Source organism: Trypanosoma cruzi, genomic scaffold (assembly GCF_000209065.1).
Source record: "Trypanosoma cruzi strain CL Brener 1047053516569 genomic scaffold, whole genome shotgun sequence".
Taxonomy (NCBI): domain Eukaryota; phylum Euglenozoa; class Kinetoplastea; order Trypanosomatida; family Trypanosomatidae; genus Trypanosoma; species Trypanosoma cruzi.
In genome coordinates, this window is record NW_001849511.1 from 14,958 (window position 1) to 29,104 (window position 14,147).

At 48.8% G+C, this 14,147-nt stretch overlaps 3 protein-coding genes across 3 annotated transcripts, besides 15 other annotated features; all 3 read right to left on the minus strand.

Moving 5' to 3' along the window:
* On the minus strand, positions 1–5,696 carry Tc00.1047053506475.14 (phosphatidylinositol 3-kinase, putative; the record flags this gene model as incomplete). Its single annotated transcript, XM_812108.1, has 1 exon — positions 1–5,696. A coding segment is annotated over one exon (5,696 nt), but the record flags the coding sequence as incomplete, so codon positions are not given.
* Positions 1–13,972: a sequence feature (heterozygous, non-Esmeraldo-like haplotype).
* Positions 3,522–3,562: a microsatellite.
* Positions 5,856–5,905: a sequence feature (T-rich).
* Positions 6,818–6,847: a microsatellite.
* Positions 6,871–6,899: a sequence feature (AT_rich).
* Positions 7,079–7,099: a microsatellite.
* Positions 7,156–7,229: a sequence feature (CT-rich).
* Tc00.1047053506475.30 (hypothetical protein, conserved) lies at positions 7,391–9,121 on the minus strand (the record flags this gene model as incomplete). The annotated part of the gene is made up of 1 exon (XM_812097.1): positions 7,391–9,121. One exon carries the CDS (start codon positions 9,119–9,121, stop codon positions 7,391–7,393), a length of 1,731 nt encoding a protein of 576 aa, XP_817190.1.
* Positions 8,664–8,686: a microsatellite.
* Positions 9,124–9,154: a microsatellite.
* Positions 9,166–9,211: a microsatellite.
* Positions 9,378–9,409: a microsatellite.
* Positions 9,417–9,655: a mobile genetic element.
* Tc00.1047053506475.40 (hypothetical protein, conserved) lies at positions 9,828–13,775 on the minus strand (the record flags this gene model as incomplete). Its single annotated transcript, XM_812098.1, has 1 exon — positions 9,828–13,775. One exon carries the CDS (start codon positions 13,773–13,775, stop codon positions 9,828–9,830), a length of 3,948 nt encoding a protein of 1,315 aa, XP_817191.1.
* Positions 13,820–13,863: a sequence feature (A-rich).
* Positions 13,972–14,013: a microsatellite.
* Positions 13,973–14,147: part of a sequence feature (areas merged during assembly that could not be assigned to a particular haplotype. This can correspond to areas where the two haplotypes were merged or to regions with more than two copies in the genome that were merged during assembly.) that runs on past the window's edge.

Genomic DNA, 14,147 nt, shown 5'->3' on the forward strand with positions numbered 1-14,147 from the left:
TTCTCAAAGAAGAGACGAAGTGCCGTGTCGACCTTTTCCTTCACGGGGATACACTCTTTAAGGTGCTTAACATCATCCCACTCTCCAAGAATCCAAGCCGCCATGGCCCCCGACTGTGCTATAGCCGCCGAGGACTGTGTGAGCCGTGGGGAGGCCGTTTTGACGACATGAAGCGCCTTCTCCCATTCTCCACACAAACAGAGCGTTCGCACGTAACCCTCAAGATCCACCAGACTGAAGTTTTTGTTATTCTCCACTTTTCCAGCATAGACACGCTGTGCTACATCCCACCACTGCAACAATTCATAATTCAATCCATCCTCATTTTCAGTCTTGTAGCGAATGACACGAAAAAGTCCAACAACAGAATCCTGCATCTCACGTTTACTGTACAGCCATGCAAGTGGGAGGACAAGAGAGTGCAACGCCTCTTTTGGGACACTGCTTGTGTAACGATACTTCTCAATGACGGGTAACACCTTGTTCTCAAGATAGCTTATGGCCTTATCATACATTCGTGTGCGCTGTGCTGCCTCTACCAGGTTATCCATTGTAAAGAGCGGATTTAAAATATTAGGAATAGGTGATGCTAGTGGATACGTTATGGGTGAGGTGGGATTTTGCGCATTCGTTGAGGTAATTGGACGTGCCAATGGATTAAACCCAATCGCAATTTCCGAATTTTCACACATTGTTCTTCGCATCCTGTTATTATTCTGATGGTAATAACGAGAAGTGTCTACACCATTTTCAGTAAAGTCATTGGTGTTACCGTTGCTTTCCTCATTGTTGTTGTTGTTGTTATCCCTTTGACAGCCACTGTTCAGATCCACAAGTGGATTGTCGATGAGATTTGGCATGGTGTTCCTTGGGCCCATGCGTGATTCAACGGGAGAACGAAGTGACTGCACCGGGGACTCAAAGTTGAAATTATCACTGATCGTCCTACTTTGATGGTCTTGTGCCGAATGAAGGGCCGTTGTCGCCCGTGTGTTGCTATCATTGCTCTCAAGGTATCGTAGTTGCTGCAGGACGGGCTCCTTAATGTCCGGTGGATTGTGATCAAGGTAGTCAGCAAGCCCAAGGCATTTGGAGATCACTTCACTGTCTGTGGAGCGCAGGGCGAGGTGAAGAACTTCATTCACCTTCTTCATATGCTCCGCGTTGAGAGACTCGTAGAAGCACTTGAAGGATGGGTAAAACAATTTGCGGCGTAGCGGCTCGTGCTTGTCAAAGAGATCCACCACGATGCGGAAGACAGGGTGTGGGGAGACCATAATGATGTTCTTTTGAAACTCCGCGAACCACTCCCGCCATTTGTTATCCTTTGTACGCAATCCAAACTCCACGTGCTTCATAAACAGTGTGATGTCGTGCTGTCCCTGCGGATACGTGTCATAACGATCGTCATCAGGCTGGTCAAGGTATTGATTGCCATGACCCAACTCCTGCTGGTGCTTCGGGTGATAGCGGCTCAGGTACGGCGATCGCGGCTGATCCCCCATCACAGCTGTGGTATCCAGCCCACTTTCTGCCACCGACGATATTGTCGGACCCAAACTGCTCATCTCCTCTGTATCTCGCAAACACTCACGCAGGGCGGCTATCGTTGACTTTCCACTCAGACACATGGCGGCAAGGACTTTCAACGCCTCCAGCACCATCGCAGTCGATAGGCGAGGTCCAAGGTCTTCGCTTAACACACAATGTCGTGTGAGAGTCCGAATAGCATGCATTAAAGCAGGAAGATGTTGCACAGCTTTCAAATTACACACAATGTGGATTGCGGCACACAATGAGAGTGAGCGTACTTCCACCAATTGCTCAAGTTGCTGCACAAAATGCATGAGCATAGGAAAGACAACTGGTATGCAATGTGGAGGAATATAACTGGCATGCAACAAAATGTCCACAACACGCAAACAAAATTCTCTTGACTCTGTATGATCTTGCAGGGCAACATCCACAAGGCGTGGATACAACCAAGGCCACACTTCCGCTTGCTCCTTCCCAGATAGTTTCCCAGGTTTCAGCGCACTAACAACATCCAATACGGCACGAAAAAGGGCATGATCCTGTGGGTACCAGAGTTGCTCAAGTAGCACCACAATTTCAGGTAAGACCGTCTTGGAGATTTTTTCATGCCTTAGTGAGGTGATAGCAGCGAGAACGTGCAACGCTTCTATCCGCAGCGACGGTGTGTCGTTTGAACGCTTAGCAATCTGCAACACTGCCTTTGCCGCATGAGCTCCTCCAATGAGATCTTTCCTGTCACTAGTCGTTTGCACAAGTTGCAGTAAGGTGCGTAATACCTGTGTGCATACCATCTCCGAAAGACTCACATCCAATATGCGGCTCAGATCACGGTAGACAATGACTGTATAATCGTATGTCAGTTCAAGATCGGCTTCATCTTGAATGGCCGCCTCATCATCTTTCTTCTTTGTGGCAGCGGTGTCTGGCTTGGTTGAGGGATCAACAGCACCTAATTGACCAAAAAGTGTAAGCACCTGTCTCACCTCCTCATCGGTACTGTTCAATGCACCAATGTAGACGGAGGTGATGGATTGCAGCAGATCATGAAGCTGAGTCGCATTCCACTCCCGCGGCGAAGCCCCAATAGCATGCATTTTCACCAAAAAGCTAATGGCAGCGTGGCTCAGTGAGGTGGATGTGCTGTGGCGGAGAATACTTACCGCTGGGGCGTACAACTCTGCCAAATCATCTTGGTTCCGGAGCATCAGGTTCTCATCCTTCATCAGGGCACCAAGAATGGTGTCGGTTGTCTTTAGAATGGAGAGGGCGATAGCATCGGCCACCATCTCATCCACCAAGTGCCTCCGAAAAGCAATAAAAATGCGATGCATATGATCCATCAATGGTGCCAGAGAGGACTTGGCAAGTGTTTGAAGATCGGAAATATGACGAATAAGACTTCGAGGATCGTCAGAGTACTCAATTACCGCCACGTACGACTCCACCAAAATAAGTAAACTTTGCTGCACCGCTTCCACTGAAGGCGTTGACCGCGGTTCCTGCGTAAGAACTACGAAAAGTTCCACAGTTTTCTCTCGTACCTGGGAAGTGTCATGAAGGAAACTCATAAGCGTTTTTAAAATTCTCTGCTCTAACAGAAATGGACGTAAATCCACGGCATCTGCAAGAAGTGTTACTTCCATGAGTCGAACCTTCGGATCCAGCTCCATCACTACATGCCTTAAGTAGAGCTCAATAATTTCGGTGACACGTGTGGAGTAGGTAGAGGTGCGGTGCTGCCTTGCGTAGTACGTCCACTGGCTCAGTGCTTCCACAACCGAGGTACTGCACTGCTGCCGTACTTGGGCGTCCTGGTGACGTTGATAATGAATAACGGAAGACCGAACTTCCTCCAGCTGCTGCAATGAAGTTATTTGTCGCTTTGCAAAAAGCCCAAGGGCAATGCAAAGCTCCGGAGCGCTTACTGGATAATGCGTAAACATGTTGTTGTTACCGCCACTACCGATAACAAACCCTACACTACCTATTGTTGTTGTTGTTGTTGCATTTGTATTTGCTGTTGTCGCAGAAATTGCCACGCCGCTTATGGATGAGTTGTGACCTCCTCCAGCTAAATTTCCTGCCCCATCACTCCTCGTACACACATTCACTTGGCTTTCTCCAACACTACTAGTCGTCACGTTGCGGTTAGAATTGCCGGTTCCGGCCTCTAACGTGGCAGGCGAGAGAAAGTACTGCGCTAAACGGCCCACAGTACTGCTGGGCCCACTGAAGGTTGATGCCTGCTGTTGGGCATCATGCCTTGAATGCAGTGGGACAGAACCCACTGTAGAAACGGGGAACTTATCGCGTGTCGAATTTGGCATGCCACCACTAAAATTCATCCGCTTTGAATCCTGAAGATTGTCCTTTAGTTTATTGTCAACAAGATTTTCAAGAGCCGCCTGCAGCTCAGCACTCACGGGGAGGACATGTTCTTGAATCATCGTTACATACTTGACAAGCTCGGCAGAGAGAACAGCATTCGCCAGGTGAGGAATGCAGCGGCGCACCAAACCATCAACGTGCTGCATGAGTTCTTGCTGCTTGACACAATTTGCTGGAGCCACACTTCGTGTCCGAGCAGATGTCGTACCTTCGCTCCCAACAGAAGCATTTTGCACAGAATGAGTGCTTCCTGCCGTCGTTGGTGCCTCACTCTTGCTGGCAGAGAAGCTAGCGGCTATAGACCTTCCAGACTTACTCGTATGTAGCACCCGCTTGTATATTGACCATGCGTGGCTGCTACATATGGCCGCTAGAATATGCCAACACTCCTCTTGTGTTTCCCGACGAGTGATGTAGCGCATGAGGATAGAGTCCAGATTCGTCCTGTTTGTGGTGTCTAGTACCTCGTAACCAACGTTCTTTATAAAGGTAGCAACATTGCGCAGCTCCAGGCTCTTGTTTCGTTCATCTCGAACGTTTTTCACGGGTTCCATAATGATAGCGCAATAGGTGGTACGACGGACCGCGGAAAGTACATCCGTCTCTGCAATAACTGGAACGAGATCACACACAGCAGCGCGTACGGCATGAGACTTGGAAACGCGGTGTTGTTCCGTGACAAGAACACAAAGCTGCGGTAGAATAGGCACCTGCTTCTCCATAAATTGTACCCCTCTGCTACTTATGAGTGCACGAATAGATTGCAATGTTGATATAATGCTGCTTTCGTTATTGTGACTTGTGTTTAAGGACCGAATCGCATCATCCAAGACACGCCGGTTTTCCAGCACCACCTCATTGTGTCGCATGGCGCTCGTGTTACTAAATATCGCCACCAGGCAGTCGTACGCAGCACGACGAAGCACCTCATCCGTCGAGCCAGCCAGGGCTGTTGCGAGCTGCACAGCATGTGGACGAAGTGGCCCGGCCATGTAGCGCGGGTTAATCTCGGCTGTGGCAGCGAGTGCTAGCATGACGGCAAGAAACTGCGCGACAAATGGCGCCTTTGTTTGCTGTGCACGGCCGTGAAGTTGAATAAGAGACAACTCGCAGTTATCTTTAAGTTCCTTCGTAATAAATGACTTGAGTGGTGAATCTAACGAAACAAACTTTAAATCCAAAGTCAACATACGCTTCAGCACACGTTGTGCCTCCATCACCGGCTTCTCAAGGCCACAATGCAGGACTATGAAGAGGCTACGGCAAAGTCGTGTAAACTTTTGTTGAGGATTTGTATACGGCACAGCAAGGAGAGCATCAATAAATTCCACAGCAAGAAGAAGTAATTTTGGATTTGATGTTCGTGACAGCTCGGAGAGAACATCGCGTATGCGTTGCTCAAGAAACAAGTCACGACTCATCGGGTCGCAGCTTGCAAGGGCTCGTCGTTCTATGGCCCACACAGCATCTCGCATCACGGCTTCTGCATTTGACCCATTCACAGAACACTCAAGCTCCTTCAGCAGCTGATTCACCTCCTCATCACTGGCGTCCGTGGAGCCCGCGGGGGTCGAGGATGACATGGGCACATAACTGGAGGCAGCCACATCTGGAACCGGGCCACTGGACACGCCACGCCCAACGGCACCCCCACCGCCATTGCCAACAACGCCGCAACCTAAAACATGAAGACCACTGCCATTACCCGTCGCACCCCCACCGCTGCTTGAGCCGGATGAGGTGTGACGCCGCTGCATAGCGTACTTCTGCATGTAACGCCCAAGCGGTACAGATTCAAAGCCCTGATTCTGAGCTTATTCAACAAGTTCGGTTCCGCCAACCTTATTTTCCTTTTTTTTTTTGTCCTTTGAATGCCTACCTTACTCGGCGCTGTGTCTTGGTCGTCCACCACCGCCACCAACACCCCCCCCTTTTTTTTTTCGTTTTCTTTTATTCTTTCTTTCTTTTTCGTTTTTTTTTTCCCTCCTCCTTCTCTCTTTCGTACTTTCTTATTTGGCTAATGCCAGGTGTTCTTCTCTGGAGAAGGCGTCCTTCTTCGTTTTTATTCCTCTTCCCCACCTTCCTTCCTTTGCTTTTTTTTTCCTTTTTTTTGGGTGCCGCGAGGTCTTCTGTAATATCCCTTTAAGGATACCGGCTACAGCGCAGCGGTAGAAGTGGACAGGCGGAGAAAATGCAAAGGAAAAAAAAAAGCATGATTCGTTTGATGACGTTCAGGCATCCTCACTTCTCTCTCTCTCATGCTCTCATGCTCTCATTCATTGTTATTTCAGTAGTACCGTTCGCAAGTGCATGATAAAGAAAAAACAACAACAACAAAAGCAAAAAAGGTTATAAGACTGAATACGACCCCCCTCCTCTCCCGCTCCCTTTTTTTTTTTAAATTATCTTGTATGTGTGTCGCCGTGAATATGGGAGTTGCCGTTCCCTACCCCAAACTTACCCTGTTCTTTTGCACTTTCCTTTTGCACGCGTGCGTGCTCGGGTGATGGCGGTAGGCGTGATGGGAATATTGTGGGGGGTATGCTGTGGCTCATTATTCATTCCTCACCACCCTTCTTCTGCCCCCCACACCTCCATGCGACACGTACATGCAAATAAACAAACCCATGGCTTTCACACACACACACACACGTACACGTTACATGTAGTCACACTACTGAAATGGATGCAAAAAGCAACAACAACAATAAATACAAATATGAGGCAGCAACAGGAAGGCCAATGCGTTGCGGTTCAACATGTACGTACCCACCCACCCACCACCAAACAAACAAGTAAAAAAGGCAATTGTGGCAGGTAACAATGCTAATTTGTAGTAATCGACCTTATTACTACCATCTAAATGGGAACCACACGCGCCGCCAGCCAGTAGAAACAAAAAAAAAAAAAAAGAAAAAAAAAAGACGGAACAAAACAATATTGAAGTAAATAATAATTTACAAAAAAAAAAAATAGACACACAGGCGCACACAAATAAAGAACACCAAAAAAAAAAAAAGTTGTGTATGGGATGGGTGGGGACACATGAACTCCTTTCGGCAGGTCCAAATAAATAAATTGAAGAGGCAACCCACAACCCTTCTCCCATTACATGTTTCCTTTTTTTTTATTTGCGTGCATCCCTTCTTTTCTGTATATATATATATATATATATCAATGCGCCTTTTGGATTCCTCTACGCAATTTATTTATTCCATTCATTCTTTTCTATCCTCTTCGCCTTTTCTCTACCTCTCTCGTCCTGTTCTATTCCTCTTCCTCTTCCTCCTCACTCCCCCACTTCCCACCGGCCACCAGATCTATTAAATACCGCGATGCAAGACGCAAAAATCCCACCCCATTCTAGCGCACGCCTGCCATTTAGACTTCTCTCAGCCTTCTCCCGTCGATGAGATGATTTGGCACGTCTGCATCGGTGGCGCCCATTAGGTGACGGAGAGCGCGGCTACGATGCGGATGCGGCTGCGCGTTCTCGCGTTTTAACCGCGCTGCCCGCCGCGTCGGACGGTGGCATCGACGGCCTTCTTTTTCGACGCCTTGGTGGCACCTGCGGCTGGGACTTCGTTTTCCGGGTCGCGTGCACCGCCTTCTCTAAAGCGGAGGGTTTCTCATCTTCAACATTTCCCGTCTTTTCATTCGGCCGCCTCACTACCTCTCTCTTCGCTGAGTCATCTGCCTCCTGCTTTTCTTTTTGACTCTTCTCCTTCTTACCGCGGCAGCAATCGCAGAAGACCTTTTCCTTCTTGGCCTTTGGCGGTACAGACTCCACAGCCGTAAATACAGGCTTGAATTGGACAGCCGCTTTCTGGGTTTCATTTCCGTCATCCTCAACACCCGCCGCCCTTCTTTTCTTCCTGCTCTTCCTGCTATTTTCTCTGCCGCTGCCGCTGCTAGTGCTACCGCTCATGGTTCTCGTTCTGCGATGCTTCATCTTTGTTTCCTTCACCCCGAAGTCATTCCCTGTTGAAGGCGATGGAAGGCGCCGCACCCTGCTACCATCGTCAACCTCCTCGCTGTACCTTATTTGTTTCAGCTTTCTCAACCGCTGTTGACGTTCTCGTTCGTTCCTTCTGTTTTTATCTTTGGAAACAGAGGGTGATTTGACGTTGGAATCCACGCTACGCCGCCTTAACGACGAATCTTCGTGGCGGGAGTGCCGACGTGGAGACAAGGAGGCATCATGCCCCCTAGTCCCACCTTTGTCATATGACATATGCCGGCCGTGCACCGGTTCTGAGAAGGATTCCCTCCTTTTCGGTGAACGCACAACCCCAAAGGAACGTGACTTCACCGCGCTCAGTAAAGCTGGCCGTGTCCTCGTAACTTCAGCCTGAGGTCTCTGGCGAATGGGGGAAAGTTTTACAATCCTCTCAGGTTTATCTGGCAACTGCTCGGTCGAAGGGAATCTTTTCGACTGTGTATAATAGTGAAGCTGCTGCTGCTGCTGATGTCCTTCTTGCCGCATTTGCGACGACCGTTGCAAGAAAACAACCCTTCGCTCTTCCTTGCTGTCAGATCGCAACCCCGATTCCCCGTATCCGGTGCCGGTGGTCGAAAATTCCCGATCAAACGGTTCCGTGTGATATCGTTCTTGTTGCTGTTGGTGGGGGTGAGGATCTTTTGGTGACTCACCGGCGCGTGGGGTGCCGTACAGGATCTCGCGCACAAACTGTTCGTTGTGGCGGCCACCAATGATGGCAATTCGTGGAACATCATCGTCCTCCTCCTCTTCCTCCTCCTCATCGGAGTTGTAGTCGTCCTCATTAAACGAGTCATCGTCGTAGCTATTCCTACGACTTCGGCCCACACTATCTGCCATTTGCCTGATAACGCGATCTTTTTCCATGTAAATCCTCTCCGGGCTCGCATCTAGCCCTTCAAGATGACCGCTCACATTCCTCTCGCTGGTGTTGGAGCCTCCGTAACTCACCGGCGACACAGCCCGCACATTTCCATGGACGTACTCGGAGCTTCCCCGACGTCCATGGCCGTTGACAACCCTTTCAATGTCGGAACCGCCGTTCCACTCCCAGTCGTATCTATTAGGCACCGTACTCTCGGACGATCGCGGCGGCGGCAACGTGCTACTCTGGGAAGAGCAACCATGCTCGGTGGCCACAGGTGGCCTCTGCCCCGCGCTGCGAGGACCACGAGTATAAACGACAAGCGAAGCCATTTAAAAAAAATGAAAAAAAAAAAAAGAGAAAAACAATTACCTTCTATAATATTTATATTTATGAGGATATATACGTATATATATATATATCTTTCCAACGTCCGCAATATCTACTTCCTCCCCGCTATTTTCCTGTGGCCTCCTTTACTCAAAATAAATAGTTCAAATGTTTGTGCCTTCGCTTTTTTTTTTTTTTTTTTCTTCTCCCTCTTTCCTTCTGTCCGTCTGTTTACCTTCTCACAGGAATAAAACAACTGAAACAAAGAAAGAAAGAAAGAAAGAAGAAAAAACGCAGAATAATCTTCTGGGGCACTGGCCGGATCCTGAAATTATCTATAAAAAAAAAAAACAAACAAAATAAGAAGGAAAAGGGTGTAACGCATAGGCAGTTAAAGGCCTCAATGTTTTCTCCTCAACAATTCATAGGATAGGAAAAAAGGTATCATAAAGGAATGCATTCGGCTACCGGTATGTATGTATGTATATATAATTTAGTTAGCCAGCTCTCCCGCAATCATTCTCTTCAAGAGCCCCCAGCAACAAGAAGATAAAATACTTTTATTACCCTCCCTCCTTCCAATCCTCAATGTGACACGCATGTGTGCATGTATGCACACAGATGGATTTCCATATTTCCGCAGATCAAAACATCGACGCAACACGACATCGTTGTTCATGAAGACGAAAAAAAAAAAAAAAAACGTCATCAGTGAACACATTTCAGAGCATCAATGGGATTACATTTACGTCTTGCATGGGGAAAGGCTGAGGCATTCGCACGGAGCCTGAGACAGGCCGCAAGCCACGCATCTGCCAGTACTTCCCACGCTCGAGAGCCAAGAAAGGAAAGACCTACTTGTAGAGAAAGAATCGCCTCCTTACCTACACAGCGCCTCACCGTTTTCTCTTCTCTTGGGGAGATGGCGTAAGGTGCAAGGGACGTGGAGGATACATCTTCCTCATTATCATAGCAAGAATGCATATCCAGCGTTATCCAAAGCCCAACTTCAGCAAGAAAACTTTGCAGCAACAAAATTTGTAGATTTTCAGCTTCTGTAAGAAGCTCTGACGTGGTTGCAGCTGCCGACACGGATGTGTTGGCATGACTCTCATTCGTATCACCTAATGGCAGAGACGCACTGCGGTTTGGGAACGTCATGTTGTTGGAAATAAAGTGTTTCCACTGATATCGGAGGTACTGTGAGCCAACGACATTGCCCTCATCTTGATCTGAAACAGCTCCTCCCCACGAGGATTCCTTTGGCGTGGCTACTGTAAAGTCTGCGGGAGAATCGCATCGTTCCTTATTCCCTAAATTGAATGGCAACGGATCGGGTTGCCGGAGTTGTTGTGTTTCTCGTGGCTGCATGGATGTCCTTCTGGGAGCCATGGAGCTCGTCACCGCGGATGGAAAGTTTGGTGACTCCAACACCCTCCCAATACACTCCACAATCCAAAGTAGTACCTCCGATGACAAATTCGCAATGGACGACATCTCCTGTTGACGCCGCTGTTCAACCGAATGCATCAAACCGTCCTCATGCATGTGAATCGCTTCATAGGAAAGTTCATCCGCCTGCTGACTCAATGCCGGCTGCATGACAGAGATGGGGAGAGAAAGAACCCGTCGAATGAGTCCATTTGCCTTCCGCGATGTGTCTCCGTTTTCCCCATCGGTCGTCATTTCCACCTCCTTACCATCATTGATATTCCACTCACACTCCTTCCCGCCTTGTTGCTGGCGATTTCTTAGCCATTCACTGGCAGCAAGCAGTACAAATCGCGTACGTACGGCCAATTCATCAAGTGGGTACACAATACCCAACACGCCGCCTTCCAAGACAGTAGCGTCCATGGCGGAAGGGCGTAAAGAGTTCACTCGAACCGATGGATACACACTTTTCAAGCGATCCACACCATCACGAAAAAAGTCAAGCAACGAAACAACTTCCGTCGCCTCTTTCGGTGCTGAGTATAACGCCGTAAAGGAATTTAGCCACGGCTCCAAATCAACCGTGTCGCTTTCCATAATTGCGGAGGGGTCGCGGCCATCCTTCCTATTGGTGCCGTTTCCGTTTGTCACATGCAAGGCCTTTTCCCACCCCTTAGAGGTAATCGCATCGTCTCTCAATTCCGTACTTCCGCCAGGAAACGGGTAGCGTGGGTTGACTTCAGCGGCAAGAAAATGAAGGATTCGCAGAACAGCCGGTGGACTGAGCGCGTCACGTGGAACAATACCCTCTGCGTAATTAAACGCCTCCAGAACACTGTAACTCATCCAACGCTCCTGGAAGAGGGGATGTTGGGGAAACAAACGCAAGGAAATTTTGTACACGGAATCGAAGGCTGCAAACATACATGCTGGAGAAAAGTACACTGCTGGGGTTTCTTGCCCGCTACCGACATGTGGGCTAAAGCATAACAACTGCCCATTTATTGTCTGCTCCACGACACGTCGGCTGTGATGGGTGGGAGAACTAAACAAACGCGCAAGCCACTTCGTCACCTTTCGATCCTCCTCAAAATAATCAAAGTTTTTTGCAACCGCCATCGGGATAAAATCGTGGGGGCCAAGAGAGGTGCATCGTTGAAGGGCCAATGATGCGGCAATGACTGCCTCCGCCTCTGCCGCTGCAGCGAGCTCGTGGATGACGGGAGCCACAAGGGCGTAGACGGAGTCCCAACAGACGGCAAGAACGCGTTTGCTCACGGACACATCACACGCCAATGGGTGTGCCGCCACGTATGAAAGTAGTCGAAGTCGTACAGAAGATACAAACGAGGCTAGATCACGCATCGCACGTTCAAACATTTTCACTGGAGACATCCGTTTCGCCAAACTCTCCACCACGCTTTCAGTGTGAAAACAACGAATAGCACCACTACCAATACCATTACTAATATTACTACTGTTACTTTTACTATTGTCACCATTCCCTCCAACCACCCCCATCTCTTCGCACCAGGATGGACAGGACCAACATCCACCCCCCGGTGCTTCACCAAACCCCTGACGATAATCGCTTCCAAGTTCACGCAGCTGCAACACAAGCGGAGACAACCTTTCTAAAGATTTCATATACGATTTTTCTTGCTGGAAACAACGCAGACTCGCCCATCGGCTGCGAAGGATATCATGCGAGTTAGACAAAGGGCGATTTTCATCATCGTATGCAGTCAACAAAGAACTGCGGGAAACCGGCGCACTTCTCGCCGCTGCGGGAGAGGAGAAGCTAGGGAACGCCCACTGCGTGAGGGAATGCCCTGCATCCTCCCCGAGAGAAGAACTCCCGTTGCAGTTCCTTCGTCCCCGACCCACACATGGCTTGTACAGAAAATAATAACACCGCTGGAAGGGCACCAATAGGGCCTTAAATTCAGAACTCTGCATCATATTCGAGAGAAGCAAAATGTTTTTTTCGTCTGCGTGATCCTTTTCATCATTGTCCAACCCTTCCATTGTCGTTGCTGTTGTTGTTTTTGTTGTGGGCGATGTACCCTGATGATCCCAAGGGGCAGAGGCGAGCTTCTCATCAAACGCGAGAAACAGCGGTTCCCAAATCCCACTGAGTGGGACGGATGAACGCATCAAGGCGCCATGTTCAAAAGACCAATTTTCATAGCTTTTCCAAAGTCCCCCTTGTAAGATAAAAGGGCTTGTGGGTAAAATAGCGTTCGATGTCTCGGTAGGGCTCCCTTTCTTCCAGCTACCAGAAAAAATTACGCCTGTGGTGCAGTAATGCAACGTTCCTGATCCCTCGCGCTGATCATAAACAAAACCACCCATGTAAACGGTACTTTTATTCGGATCGTACTCGACGCCAAAACCGTGTCTTTGACCACACTGCCAAAATCCACAGTAACGAATGCCCTGCGGGTATAATATTTCCCCAATTCCATCTGGAACAAAACGTGCCTGCTCTGCCCAGGCAAGGCCCGCAAAGGTTCCTCGATGCGGCGTCAACCCAGATGAAATCAAAGAGATCATACCAATGTATTGGGTTTTTACATTTGCAGCCATATCTTTTCCGGAATTCCCACCCACTCGCGTTGGCTTCATTTGACTCTTTTCATCCGTTGGCGACATGCTATACTTGGAGAAAAAGCAAAGGACACACGGCGTGCGGTCCAAAAGCGGTGCATCGTTGTCCCAAAGACAGTCTATAAAATAATGGGGATACACCGTCAGCCGTCCCTTTCCCTGTCGCCTGCCGTAGCTGAATGAACCTGTGTACATGGAAAAGGTGAGCAAAATGGCATCCCGCAATTCTTCCACCTCCCCATACTCACTAATCACCACTGTGTGCGGTAAACCCACCGGAGAACCAGGCTTCCCTGCAAAACCAACGGTGCCACCCTTGGCGTAGAAAAAACAGACTAATTTACCGACCCCGTGGGGGATAAAGACATTGCTACTGTTCCCACAGTTGTGGTTACTGTCGGCACGAACTACCTCGCCCGTGTAAAGGTGTCGCAGACAAACGTTTTGCTGTTTAAGCCCAATTCCCGCGTTTTTCCCAAGCTGTTCCGTTTGGATCCCAGTACACGTGCCAAATTCGATGGGGCACATCATCACGCGCTGAATGCCGCTTTGATGCGACTCAAATGTGACGTCCGCAGGCTGCGACTGAGTGGCTCTAGCAGGAAGCGACATGCGGAACGGTTCACTGTTTCCTATCCCTGCACAACTGCACACATAAAGAAAAAAGAAAAAAAAAAGAAGGAAAAGGACAAAAATAAAACCATGAAAAAAAAGGACGATCCGCGTTGTGCGGCCCGCCGCACCAAAGTCTTGGGGATCAACACATTTTCCCTCTTTCCCCCTCTCCGCTTCTCGCCATCTGCCAAACCTTTCTCTCTCTCTCTCTCTCTCTCTCTCTCTCTCTCTCTCTGGTGCTTCCTCATCATCTTAGCAGGTGACCCAACAAAACAAGAGGAAATGCAAATACAGAGGACAGTGTGCAAGTGAAAACAGAAAGCTGAGATAAAAAAAAAGACCAAAAAACAAAACAAAAACACGTCACTT